The following is a 14,024-nucleotide window of genomic DNA, read 5'->3' on the forward strand; positions in this document are numbered from 1 at the left end:
CCTGTGAAATGGAGAGATGACTCCCCAAGTTACTCCAGCTCTGTTTTCAGAAGACTCAGGGTCTTATTGTTGACAAGTTTCAAAGTCCAGCTTGAGGTAGTCTTGAGCATCAGACTGAGCTTGATCTTTCTGTGTGGGTTGCCATGGAAGGGTTTTCAACAGGGAAGGGAGATTGAGCCCCCAGTGGACTTTGGGGAGTGACACCAGAGCCTGGGAGATGAGGCAAGGAGCAGGGGCAGGAGCTGCTGGAGAGGGTGAGGCCTGCCCTAGAACAGTGGCCGAGTGGGTGGAGATGGGGGATAAGGAAGGGACAGATGGAGGCAGAAAGGACAGGACAGGGCAATCAGTGGATCTTAACCTTAGGCGCAGTGTAGGGAGAGTATTGCTATTCATGCCTGACCTTCCCATCCCAGCCCCTCAGGGCCCACGAGTTCTGTGTTTAAGACAATGTCTGAGGGCTCACAGGGGTAGGGATCTGGGCTGTTTTGTTTTTTTTTTTTTTTTTTTTTTTTTTTTGCAAGGGCTGTTTTTTTGAGAAAAGATTTGGAGTGGACCATCTGTCCTCATATCTGGGGGTCTGGGATTTCCCTACCCTTATTCCCCACCAGCTCTTTGGTGCAAAAAGATCCAAAAGCAGTCCCGGCAGATCCAATGGGAAGGCCTTCCAGGAAGAGAAGAATCCCTTTGCAAACCACAGAGCTCTTCAGCAAAGAGAACTGGCACCCCCTGTAATTGGCCAGGTGAAAGCGGCCCTTCTTAGTCTGGAACTGGTTCACAGGTTCAAGGTAATGAGGCCTTCAAATGAGGTTAGAACCATCACCAGATCTGGGAATTTCCGTAGGCAGTATTTGTGAGCAACTAGGGGTGAGGCCGTCTCCCCTGCACTGGAGTCCCTGCTTTACCACCAGCCTTGTACACAGCCTCCAGAGCCTTCCTGTGAACTGGAAACTCGCCTTTCTCTGCACCTAAATCTGACCCTTCCCTGACCATATCCAAGCCCACCGAAGCCCTAGGGGCAGCCTGTCCTGTCCAAAGCCCCTACTCAGGTACTTTTTTCAACTTCTAGACATATGTGACCCTTGACTTGGCATGTGAGGTCAGGCTTTGGCGGGTATGAGGATGTCAGGTTCACTTTTGCATTCCCACCGAAGAGCCAAGGACAGAGCAATAGGGAGTACCCCGGGATTCGTTTTTGCAGGGACGCCTGGGCAGATGCAGATCCCCTCACCCTGTGTTGTTCACACCCAGCAATACCCACAGCCACATGGAACTTTCAGGAATCCCCCTGCCATCACCATCTGTCAGCCCCATGCCTTTAGCACAACCCCACCATTCCTGCACCCACACGGCCATGCAGAGACAGCAGGTAACCCCAGTCAGCAGACTGCTTACAACCTCTGACCCACAGCATCAAAATCCAGGACACTTACCAACACTCCTCCCAATCACAGGCACACCAGAAATCTCATTACCACACACCTTCCCACACACACACCTGCAAGCTCTCCAAAACAACTTGTTCGAGGTGGCAGGATTCACCTTCTGACCCTCTCTCCTTTGATGCAGAGAGAAAGAGCCCACCAGCCCTCTTGCCACCCCATTCTCCATGCAGAGGCCAGCCCAAGGCCATGGGGCCTCCCCTCCCCTGCCACCCACACTGACCATCACTCCCTGCAGCAGCGGGGCTGGTCCGAGATGACCATCACTCACTGTGGCATGGGAGCTGGTCCGAGATGACCATCACTCACTGTGGCAGGGGGGCTGGTCCCCCACCCTGTGTAACCAGGTTGCTAGGCACCATTGTGCCAGTCCTGGGCACTGATTGGCTGCCCCTCCCTTTCTAGAGGAAGTCTTTGAGGCCCTGGGCTTCTCAGAAACAGACAGGAGATGGCATAGCCAGCCCTGAACTGCACCAAGTTACCCGCACAGGTTGACAGTGGGATCCTATCTTGGATCCGGGCCTGGCTATCCTAATGCCCCACAAATCTCCCTTGACTACCAGGGGGCCAGGGAGAGATCCCACCAAGGGGCCCTTGGTGCACCATCCATACCTCGAAGCTCTCCCCACCCAGATCAAGTCCCATCCGGGTTCAGTGTGTCCCCTCTTCAGCCCCTCCACACCTCCCCACCACACCCACCCCAACCCCGCCAAGACAGCAAGCTCTGGTGCCCTCAGCATGCAGCACACATTTTCAATACACTGGCTTGGTTTAGTTGGTTTTGCTAAGGCTCGGTTTGTGGGTGAGGCAGGGGGTGGGGCTGCACGGTCACTTCTCTTCTGACAAGTCACGCTTCTTCCAGCTGTCGAGAATATACTTGAGGAGGAGGCCAAGCTTCCGGCGGGCTGAGAGTGGTGCTTCCTCACAGCCTCCCTCCCCAGATCCCCGCTTTTCCACACCATTGTCACCGGCTGCCTCCAGGCTGACTTCAGACTGGGGCTCGTCCTCCTCCAGGGCCTTGATGCGGACCCGCTGGGCGTCTTCAGCCATTTCATTGAGGCAGCCCTGGAGCATGGTATAGACGGTGCCAAAGCTGATGCCACCGGCCACCAGCGTGCCAAACACAGGGATGCCCTTCTCAAAGGCACGGGCCACCCGCATGGCACCATCAGATGACTGTGAGTAGAGCCGCAGGACGGTTTCCGGCGAGACCTCGTTGGCCAGCGGGGATCGGATGACGGAGCGCAGGTCACCTGCCTGCTTGCCCACCTGCTCAGCCAGCTTGGCCAGCGAGTCGTCATCCAGGCCAAAGCTGCGGTGGTAGCCACGCAGCGAGCGGATGAGCAGAGCGTCGTCGTAGGCGGCCGCCAGCCCTGGCACAGGCAGGGCCTGGATGACGCCTGACACCAGGGCTGTCTTGAGCACTTGCTCCTGGAGCATGTCCTTCTTTTTCTGCAGGGCCTCCAGCGAGATATCGGGCAGCGAAAGCAGGCCAGCGTGGCGCCGGTGGGCAGGCAGGTCGTGCTCCCAGGTGGACATGAGCAGCGGAAAGTCGTAGCGGGCCGGCGAGAGGTTGGACACGAGGAAGATGCGCGGGTCGGTCATGCCAGCCACCCGCAGCCGTTCGGCGCAGTGGTCACGGATCTCCTGCAGGACGGCCGCCTCACTGAAGCCCGAGGGCCGCTGGGTACGGGTGGCCGCCAGGTCCTCGTCCACCTTGGTGCGCACAAAGTAGAACTTCTTGCCCTGGCGCAGGATCTCCGAGGCCAGGCGGGTCTCCACAGCCCCGCAGCGGCGGGGAGAGACCAGCAGGAAGAAGTCATAGCGGCCGAAGTCCACCTGCTTCAGGTACTTGTCAGCTGGACAGCCCGGAGAGCCAGCCCCCGGCAGGTCCCACAGGGTCACGTCTGGAAACTGTGGGTGCGGGTAGGGCGAGGGCTGCATTGTGGTCTCCACGACGCCGGTGAGGGCCGCACCGGGGTCCTCGGCCCCCACACCACGGAGGGCGTTGATGAGGGAGGACTTGCCAGCGCCCGACTCGCCTGTGACGCCCACCTCCAGGCGGATGCTCTGGGAGGAGGCCAGCAGCTCCCGGAGGCGGGAGGCCGCCTGGGGGATGTCGCCCGACTCAAAGGCGCTGCGCAGGGCCTCCAGCTCTTCCTTGGCCATGAGGATGGTGGTCTCCTCCTCCCCGGGCACTGCTCGCAACTTCGAAGTAGCCATGGTGACCAACGGTTCAGAGGGCGCAGGGTTTGGGGGAGAGTCACAGGACGCGTGGTCCTCAGCGTCTGCGGGGGCACAAGGGAGCCGTTCACTTCTTCTGGGCCTTGGCACAGGGTAGGAAGAGAGAGAGACACCAAGGATATAAGGGAAGTCTGTCCGGCACCTCACAGCCCAGTCCTTCTTAAAACAACCTGGGTACAGCTTTGACACAAGGAAGGGGGCTCTAGAGTCCCACACGCCCAGGCTCCCATCCCATCCTTGCCACTGACTTGCTGTGTGACCTGGGGGCAGAATGAAGTACCTCTCTGAGCCTGTTCCTCTGGTAAAGGGCATGGTGACTGGCCTGCCTCCTGAGGTGCTCAGGAGTCCTCAGGGTAACAGTTTGATGGCAGCTTGTGACAGAGCCCCAGGCTCAAAAGGCTCAGCTCTTGGCTTAATGCTCTCCTGACGCTGACTGAAATTCTTAATGATATTTGAACCAAGGGCCCTGTGTTTTCATTTTGTACCAGGTTCCACAAATTTTGTACCCAGCCCTGCAAAGGAAAGGGCTTAAGCCCCACACCAGGACCCAGGCAGAGTATGCTGTGTCCTGCTGCTGCTGTTGGGAGCAGCGGGAAGGGGTGATGAAAAGGACCCACACCCTGGAGCCAATCCTAGAGTTAAATCCTGGCTCCCCTACATACACACTGAGTGACCTGGGGCAAGTGACTTGAAATTCTCTGCCTTGTTCCTCTCATCTGAGGCCAGTAACTATGATAATAGCAAACCACCTCCTTGTTGAGAACTAAGTGAGTTGATACAGATAAAGCATTTGAAATAGTGCCTGGCCCACGGCAGGTGGTCTGTGTTATCTTATTATCCCTGTTAATATTCCTAGGTGTGTGACTTCAAGCAATCCCCTGCAGTCTCTGAGTGCGCCACAGGCAAGCAAGACCTGTGATGATTGTGAGCCCACTTATCTATCCCTAGGCCAGTATTCTCGGGTTCAGCTGGTGGAAGAAGCCTGGCATGAGGGGATGCCCAGGCACTGGGAGTCCTCATTAAACACCCAAATCTGCCCTACTTGCTAAACTCAGCTCATGCTAGGGATCACTGTCCCCATCAGACAGGGAGGGACTGAGACTCAGACTACACAAGTGATGTCCCTGCACAGAGGCCCAGCCAGGACTCAAACTCAGGTCCCCGGGCTCCCTCATCCCTCTGAAGAGCTGCCCTCTCTTCAGCTACATATATGTGCCTCCCTGCTTGTCTTCTCCCTCCTTGTCTGGGCTGTCCTCGTTCACCCCCCACAGAAATGTGTCCTTATTACATTATTCCCACCAGGTCTGTTCCCCCAACCTAGGTGGAGGCATTTCTCCCATGCTATGCCCACTCTCCCTACACCCTGTCCCCCTAAGCCATGTAAGGATATGGCCCAAGGATCGGAGAACAGGTGCTAGATAGAGCAGGTCCCAGCAGCCAGGGCCAGACGGTCAGTGGGCCCTGGGGTGGGATTAGGGCTGAGGCAGCTAGGATTGGCCCTGGAAGTCCCTACCTCCCTTCACCCACAAACCCATCCAGACAGCTCTGCCCTCAGGGGACTTACCTGCCCTGCAGGCTCTCCCTCTCCCCTCACACTTTCCCCGCTGGTGGGGTCTCCTCCCTTAGCCCAAGGTCAGACCCGTTGCTAGGACCCATTATAATAGCAAGCAGCAGCTTATTGGTCAGCCAGCCCTAATGCAATAATGTGACAGTGATGTCAGGGGGCGGGGTCCCATGGCAGGGCAGGGACCCCATCCCCCAGCTGCTGCTGGCCACCCCCCCCACCGCCCCTGCTTGGTCACACTGGGCCCTCAGTCCCCCACAAGGGACTCAGAGAGATCTTTGTAACACCAAGAAGGTCACAACCTATCTGTGGTCTCCATCACCTGCAGGACAAAGTCCCAGCTCCTCAGCTGGCATCCAAGGGCCTGACGCTGCTCACCACCCACCCTCTAATTCTCCTCCTTCTAGGGGACTGTTTCCCAAACAACTCATTCATGTTCCCTTCAGGGCACCATCTCCTCACCTACCACCCCGAGGTGTCCCATGCGTCGTGCTCTGAGGGTGCCGGTTTGGCTTCACCAGCGCTACCAGCTGGGGAGAGGCCAGGTGTGAAACCACCACCACAGTCACTGCCACCATGCCTTGGCCAGGACTGGCACCCGTGCAGCACAGCCCAGTGCCAGCACCACACCCCAATTCAGTATCTGGTATCTAGGCTCCCAGGTTCTGGCCTCTCCCTCCCCAGAGCTTTCACGTCCTCTCGGTCCCCTCTGTCCCTCTCCTGCCTCTGCCGCCTTATGACCACTGCAGGTGCCAGCACTGGGACAAATTGGGAGGCAATCTGAATGAGAAGAGAGCCTGAGGTGGGGTGGGGAGAGAAATACTCCAAGAAAACAGCAGAGGAAGAGTCCCGCCGGAAGACAGGGTGGACAAGAAACCACTCAGAGGGACGCCTGGGTGGCTCAGTGGTTGAGCATCTGCCTTTGGCTCATGATCCTGGGGTCCTGAGATCAAGTCCCCACAGGAAGTCTGCTTCTCCCTCTGCCTATCTCTGTGTCTCTCAAAAATAGATAAAACCTTTAAAAAAAAAAAAAAAGAAAAAAGAAACCACCTCTGACAGAAGCAGGAAGGGACCGGTCAGAGACACAGGTCACATAGAGGATGAAAATGTACAGAGCCTGAGAGATGTGGGACCAAGGCGTGGAACTGAAGGTCAACAGATTTAAAAACAGTTGCAGACCTTCCCAGACACTGAACACATAGACCCGGACTCCTCCCCTAAAGTCACAGACATGCACACCTGGCCCAGTAGGGAAGGTAGAGGCACAGAACCTCCGGTTATTTACAGAAAAGCCCAAGTCAGGCAGATATGCAGCCCCCACACAGCCAGGCACACACAGACCTGCAGACCAGCCACGAGAGACTCCATCACACGCAGGCGACATACGTGGGTCATGGCCCCTGGGGCCCCCTCACCAGTCCCAGCCCTCATGCATTCAGCCCCCCTCTCCTGATCCCAGTGCCCAGCCAGCTATGAGCCGATGCTCCAGAAGTGCGGCAGCCCCAGGCTCTGCCCTCGGGGTCTCTAGGTCAGAGGGAGGGGACACGGTCACAGCGCCCCCCCGCCCCCGCCCCCGCCCCGTGACTGAGGGCCGAGACAGGAGACAGCCCCTGGGCACCTGCAGAGATGCATCCGACGCAGGAGGGCACACTGCCAGGGGCATTCCTACCAGCTCCTGAGAGCACCAGCCCAGGAGAGGCTGCTCCCTGGCCTGTCTGCCAGGCCTCCTCTTTCCTTGTCATTCATCACACATTCCGCACCTCTCCAGGCTCCATCCTGGGCTGGGTGCTGGAAACACAGCAATGACCAAGACAGCCCTGAGCTCTGTCCCTCCTGGGCTCCCAGTCCTGTGTGGGAGTCACCTCCATCCACAGACAGTGACGACCCAGGACTGGAATAGGGGACCCCAGAGGGCTGTGGGAACACAGGGGGCAACTGACCCAGCCTGGGGGGTCAGGGAGGGCTTCCTGGAAGAGAGGGCACCTGAGCTGCGATCTCTGAGCCTGGTGGCGTGTTGGGGAGTTGTATCCCAGGCCATGGGACCACCTTGTGCAAAGACTGAGTTGAAGGAGAGCTCTCATTCACCCAGTAATTTATACAGTTATTTGGTCATTCCCCAAACATTTGCTTACACCTGACCCTAGGCCAGTCCCTGTAATGGCCAGAGGTGTGAATCTCACTCATCCCTGCCCTTCTAGACCTCAAAGGCTGCTGGGGGCTGCTGACACAACCACACACAGGGCAGAGCGCTCACTTACTGGATGTTTACAATGTACCAGGCACGGTGTGAATTCCATCAGATGAAGTAGCTCATTTAACAGGGACTAGAATTCTGTTCTCCCCACCTGTCATCCCCAGACAGACACAAACCCCAGGAGCTGAGACTGGAATAGGGAGGCAGACAGAGACAAATGAGATAAGCACATTTATTCATTCATTCTTTCCACAGATTCCCTGTATAATCAGATCTATGGTGCCACTGGATGTCAAATGCATCATTTTCTGTCCCACTAACAAGGGCAAAAATTGCTGCCGGTACATGTATGATACAACATTCCCTTATCACCTAAAATTTTTATTTTACACTTACTCTTTGTAAACTTAGAAAATACAGATTTTTTTTTTTTATCATTTATCACTTGCATATGTATCTAACTGGGAAAATACAAGGGAAATAAATTGGCGAAGATGTTCCTAACCGCAGAGTCTGACTCTGTGGAATCACTTCCTCCTCCGAGCACAGGATGCTTTCCGACACTCCACGTCCTCGTCCTCTGCGCCACCAGGAGCACTGATGAAGCTGTTAAAAGCAGCTCCATTATCACATCAAGGCAGTGACAGCCACGTCACAATGGCTGCCTGGCTGACAGTGATTGTAAGGTGCCATCAGCTGTGACTTTCCCGATTTCAGAATTGCTAAAATGTGGGGGCGGGCCGAGGGAGTGCACCATAGAATCCGTGAAGGTGATTCCTGAGTGTCCACTGTGTGTCTGCCAGGCTGGGAACAGCAATAGAGACAGTGGGGTGGGGGCACTTCCTGCGGCATGTGCGTGCTGTGTGCCAAGGACCCGTTGGTTGATGTTTGGAGCCCAGCCGTGACCACAGGCAGCTCCAGCCCTGACCCCATAGGACTCAGAGTCCAGTGAGGGACACAGAATCCTCCTCTGACCGTGACGACCCACAGGGGTAAAGTAGGGATGGAGTCCCCAGACAAGTGTGAGAGCCAAGTGGGTGCCTGACCCAGCGGGGGTTCGGGTGGAGTCAGCGAAGGCTCTTTGGAGAAAGTTCATTCACCAAACACACTTCCTGGGGACACCTACTGTGTGCCAGGCCCTGCTTCCCTCACGAAGCTCCAAGCACTCTACCTCCTCTTCTTCTTATTTCTTAATCTTATTTAGTTATTTTTAAAGATTTCATTTATTTATTCATGAGAGACAGAGAGAGAGAGGCAGAGACACAGGCAGAGGAAGAAGCAGGCTCCATGCAGGGAGCCCGACTTGGGACTCCAGGATCACGCCCTGGGCTGAAGGTGGAGCTAAACTGCTGAGCCACCTGGGGATCCCAGTCTTTTTTATTTAAATTCAATTAATTAACAGACTGCATTATTAGTTTCAGAGGTAGAAGTCGGTGGTTAGTCTTATAGAACACCCAGTGCTCATCACATCACGTGCCCTCCTCGATACCCATCACCCAGTTACCCCCTCCCCACATTCTCCCCCTCCAGCGACCCTCAGTTTGTTTCCTAGAGTTGAGAGTCTCTTCTGGTTTGTCTCCCTCTCTGATTCCATCTTGTTTTATTTTTGCCTCTCTTCCCCTGGATCAAAAGACTTAAGAGAATTTCCATGAGGTGCTGTTGAGGTAGAAAAGCAAGATGCAGAGAGCTGTGGCTAATGTCCTATTAGAGACTAAAAACCCTTATACCAACATGCATGTGTATATGTGTACGTATCTACACAGATACTGGTATCAATGCATGCGTAAGTGTGTCCCTATATGTATTTATGCATCAAACGTCTAGATGGGATTATTTGACTTCAGGGAATAACAGGAAGACCTACGGGAGGCTGTTAGCATGATATCCCGGGGCGGAGGGTGGGGGGTGCCTCTGGGCAGAGTCTACAGGGAGAAAAGAGGGAGAGGAGGGAAAAGCGAAGGGGGGAAAATTCAAAGCAGGTACATTTGTAGCAAAAGTACAAGTAGGGTGTTGTTCAGGGTAGCACTTATCTCAGGAGAGGAAAGGCATTTGGTCAGTGAAGGGGCCACTGGGGATTACAGCTGTTTTGATGTTTCCTGTCAGCTGAGCGGTGAGAGACACTGCTTACTCTTTGTTTTTGTATGTCCTAAGTAATTTGTAATAAATTTTAAAAACTTGAGTAATGTACTCACATTGGTGCCCTTACAGAAAAGCAGGAATGTGCAATAAAATTGAACTCTCAAAAAACAAAATTGAACTCTGCCCGGGCTAACCTCCTCCCACTCACCCCGACCCACCCTCTCTGGACTCCAGGGTCACAGTCATCAGATGCCTGATGCTGCCTGCAAGCATTTCCTGAGCACCTCTGTGGGCTCCCAGCTCAGCTGAGGTGGATCACGTCCTGACCCCATCCCCTGGGCCTCCAATCTCACAGAAACATCTCCTTCCTTCCTCACCACCCCAGGCTCCTCTGCACCCCACCTTCCAGCAGACATCCTCCAGACAGGAGGGCTTCCTGGGGAGCAGAAAGAGAGGGGCTTCTGAAGTCACACACCCATCTGGACTGTGTAGTCCCAAGGGCGCTCCCCTTCCCCAACGATGGTAGATAAAGGCTATTATTTACTTGTATTGAACTCTGATTTCTGTGCACTTACGGTCCTCACCCAAGGTCACAAAACTAGTAACTGGCAAAGCTGGCGTTTGATCCCACAGAGACTGGTACCAGAGACCACACTCTTCTTTTATTTTAGAGAGAGAGAGGGAGGGAGGGGAGCATACGAGCAAGGGGGAGGGGCAGAGGGAGAGGGAGAGGGAATCTCAAGCAGGCTCCACGCTGAGCATTGGGGGCTCAATCTCATGACTTGGAGATCATGATGTGAGCAGAAATCAAGTCATATGCTTAACCGACTGAGCCACCCGGGCACCCCCAGAGTCCACACTCTTAACCACCATCCCTCTCTGATGTGACTCCCATCTGCATATCAAAGTAGGCAGTTTTCTTTTTTCAAAATTTTATTTATTTATTTGAGAAAGAGCATGAGAGAGAGAGCTTGCAAGCAGGGGCGGAGCGGTAGAGGGAGAAGCAGACTCCCCACTGAGCAGGGAGGCCAATGTGGGACTTGATCACAGGACCCTGGGATCACGACCTGAGCCAAAAGCAGATGCTCAGCCACTGAGCCAGCCAGGGGCCCCTGATAAGATTTTTCTATGAAGACTTGAGAAGAACACCACAGCCCTGGGGGTGAGGGAGCTCTCCCCTGAAGGCCAGGACATTCCAGGGCCTTCTGCTAATGGACAGGGATGGGGGCAGGTCAGGGAAGCTCTCAGCTGCTTTATTTTAGACCGTCCTCCCTCCCAGGAAGGACACGTAATGCAGAGGTCATGTGTGCAGGCTCTGATGCACAGTGAGGTATTTCTGGGTAAAATGTGATGTCTGGGATTTGTTTTAAAACTTCTCAGCACAAAGCGGAAGGAAGGGAGGAGGGGGTAGGAGTAGGAAAGGAAGGGAGGGAGGGTGGAGGGTAGAAGGAAGAGAAAACAGACAGGGGGAAGAAAAGAGGAAGGAAGATATGGAGGAGAGGAGGGAGGCCGGGGGAAGAGGAAGGAAAAGGATATAAGTGGCAGAATATGGGGAATTTATGATGTGGGGGCAGGAGCGGTAGAAGGGACATAGATAGCTAAAGGATCATTATACTGTTTGCTCTGCTCTTGTGTGTGTTGCAGCTTTTCCTCCGTGTTTAACAGGAGGAAAAGTTTATCTTCTAGAATCAGGCTAATCCTACGGCTGCTACTTACTAGCACTTTCTCCCATGAGCCTCAGTTGTCTCTTTCACACACATGGACAAATAATAGTACAGCTGCCGTGATGAGTAACACCCTAGGAGGTGACTGCTTCCGTCTGCTGCAAGTTGAGGACGTGCCAAGCCTTATGCTTGACACACCTTACAGTAATGGGAGGTCAAACTCTTACTGCCTCCATCTTCCAAGTGGGAATGCAGGGCTCTCACAGACGTTACGAGGCTTTTCCAAGGCCACACAACAGATCACTTGTGAAGCCACACTAGAAACCCAGGTCTGAGTCCAGAGATCTGAACCAGACTCTGTCTAGAGCAGCGGTTTGAGATATGTGGCTCTACCCCCCCACCCCACCCCCCACCCCACATCTGCCTTCCCTTTCCTCTGTGATCTCTGTGCTAGGCAGCATGGGCCAGGTGATGCCACCACGGGAACAAATAGCGCAACGTATTGGTGGCTTACAACAACCACTCACACGGCATGTCCCCTGTGGGTGAGGCTGATAGAGTCTGCGGACAGTCCCTAAAAGGACTGGGCCCGGTGACTCTTCGGTCTACAGAAATCATGAGCCACAGATGAGTCCCGCTACTTGATAGGTGACTCTGAGGTGGGGACTCAGAGGTCCCTTATCTGCAAAATGACAGTCTACAAGGCCTACGTCACAGGGCATGAAATAAGATGAATAATCTGAAACCCCAACATGGTGCTTACCACTAGTAATACTTCCTTCCCTTTTTCCTCTCAGCAGGGTTACGAACTAATGTTTGTGTCTCCCCAAAATTCATATGTTGAAGCCGTGGCCCCTCGATGTGATGGCGTTTGGAAGTGGAGCCTCCGAGAAATAATTTAGAAGAGGGCATGAGTGTGGGGCCTCATGATGGGATTAGCATCCTTAGACCAAAGGAGGAGGGACCAGAAGGAGCTCCCCATCTCTGCCACATGAGGACATAGCAAGAAAGCATCCATCCGGGGGTCACCTGGGTGGCTCAGTGGTTGAGCGTCTGCTTTCAGCTCAGGTCATGATCCTGGGGTCCCGGGATTGAGTCCCACATCGGTCTCCCCACAGGGAGTCTGCTCCTCCCTCTGCCTGTGTCTCTGCCTCTCTCTGTGTGTCTCATGAATAAATAAATAAAATCTAGAAAGAAAGAAAGAAAGAAAGAAAGAAAGAAAGAAAGAAAGAAAGAAAGAAAGAAAGAAAGAAAGAAAGAAAGAAAGAAAGAAAGAAAGAAAGAAAGAAAGAAAGAAAGAAAGAAAGAAAGAAAGAAAGAAAGAAAGAAAGAAAGAAAGAAAGAAAGAAAGAAAGAAAGAAAGAAAGAAAGAAAGAAAGAAAGAAAGAAAGAAAGAAAGAAAGAAAGAAACCATCTGGAAACCAGGAGGAGGGAGGGTCCTCACCAGAACCCAACCGCACTGCACTTCCAACCTCCAGAATTATGAGAAAATGTCTGTGGTGTAAGTCACCGAGTCCGTGGTGTGTGCTCTGGCAGCCCGGGCTAAGACCAGAAGCATCCTAACAATTGCCACTCTCTGAATGCTTATCACCTGCTAAGCACTGTATGTCTACATTCACTTTTTCAGGAACAATTACAGCTCCCAGTTTGCAGATGAGAAAACCCGGCATGAGAGAGGAGGGGTCCTGCCCAATGTCATTGCCTGTCGTCCCTCAGTTCCATATCCACCCCTCTCTGCCCTGAAACGCTGAGGCTGGGAATTTGAAAACTACATTTCCCTGGACTCCTTTCCCACCTGACTTCTGCAAAGAGGAAGCACTCCAGGTCAGAGGGTAAGTGCCTCCTCCACCTCTGCTTCTGGCAGCATCCATGGGACCGGCTGTGGTGCTTCCTGTTTGGCCCCAGCCCCAGCCGCACCACCTGGGTGGCTCAGTCAGTCAAGTGAGATTGAGCCCCGAGTTCCGGCTCCACACTCAACGGGGAATCTGCTGAGGATTCTCTGCCTCTCTTCTGCCCCTCCCCCTGCTTGTGGGCTTTCTCTCCCTCTAAAATAAATAAATAGATCTTAAATATGTATATTTAAAGTTCCATATATATTAAATATATATTCCATATATATTAAAATCTCACCACCCCAAGATCATGACCTGAGCTGAAATCAAGAGCTGGCCTCTTGACTGACTGAACCACCCAGGTGGTGCGGCTGGGGCTGGGGCCAAACAGGAAGCACCACAGCCGGTCCCATGGATGCTGCCAGAAGCAGAGGTGGAGGAGGCACATTTTACCCTCTGACCTGGAGTGCTTCCTCTTCGCAGAAGTCAGGTGGGAAAGGAGTCCAGGGAAATGTAGTTTTCAAACTCCCAGCCTCAGATCTTAAAAAAATATATATATATATTCTTTTTGTTTGTTTGTTTGGTTGGTTGGTTTTTGGTTTTTGGTTTTTGTTTTTGTTTTTGTTTTTGTTTTGGTGCAGAATGTGGGGCAGCCATGTACCTTATGAGAGGCTGCGGCCTCTCTCAACCCGAGGGACTGAAGCTTGATTAGCTGAAGTCAGTCAGGATTACCATCACCTTGACAGGGATTGGCTGGCTCCATTTTGGCCAATGGGACGTGAGGAAAGTCTGCCAGGGGATAGGGTTTCTGGGAAGACAAGGATGGGGGGCCACCTCCACCAGCTTTTGGTGTGGTTGCAGGAGGGCACGACGCTGGAGCTCCAGCCACCATCATGCAAATACCAACATGCTGAGGATGGCAGGGCGCAAGAGAACAAGGTAGGTTCTCAGTGACTCCTTTGAACTGCTGAATTCAGGACCCCTGGGGACCCCTCCCTCCTTTCTTCC

The 14,024-nt window shown here is 53.6% G+C and overlaps 1 protein-coding gene across 1 annotated transcript; it reads right to left on the reverse strand.

The window, feature by feature from the left end:
- Positions 1 to 1,463: 1,463 nt before the first annotated feature.
- On the reverse strand, positions 1,464 to 3,945 carry IRGC (immunity related GTPase cinema). The gene has a single exon (XM_041744476.1). The coding sequence runs from the start codon at positions 3,660 to 3,662 to the stop codon at positions 2,268 to 2,270; it is 1,395 nt and encodes a 464-aa protein (XP_041600410.1). The 5' UTR covers positions 3,663 to 3,945; the 3' UTR covers positions 1,464 to 2,267.
- Positions 3,946 to 14,024: the final 10,079 nt, after the last annotated feature.

This window comes from Vulpes lagopus, chromosome 2, assembly GCF_018345385.1.
Source record: "Vulpes lagopus strain Blue_001 chromosome 2, ASM1834538v1, whole genome shotgun sequence".
Lineage (NCBI taxonomy): Eukaryota > Metazoa > Chordata > Mammalia > Carnivora > Canidae > Vulpes > Vulpes lagopus.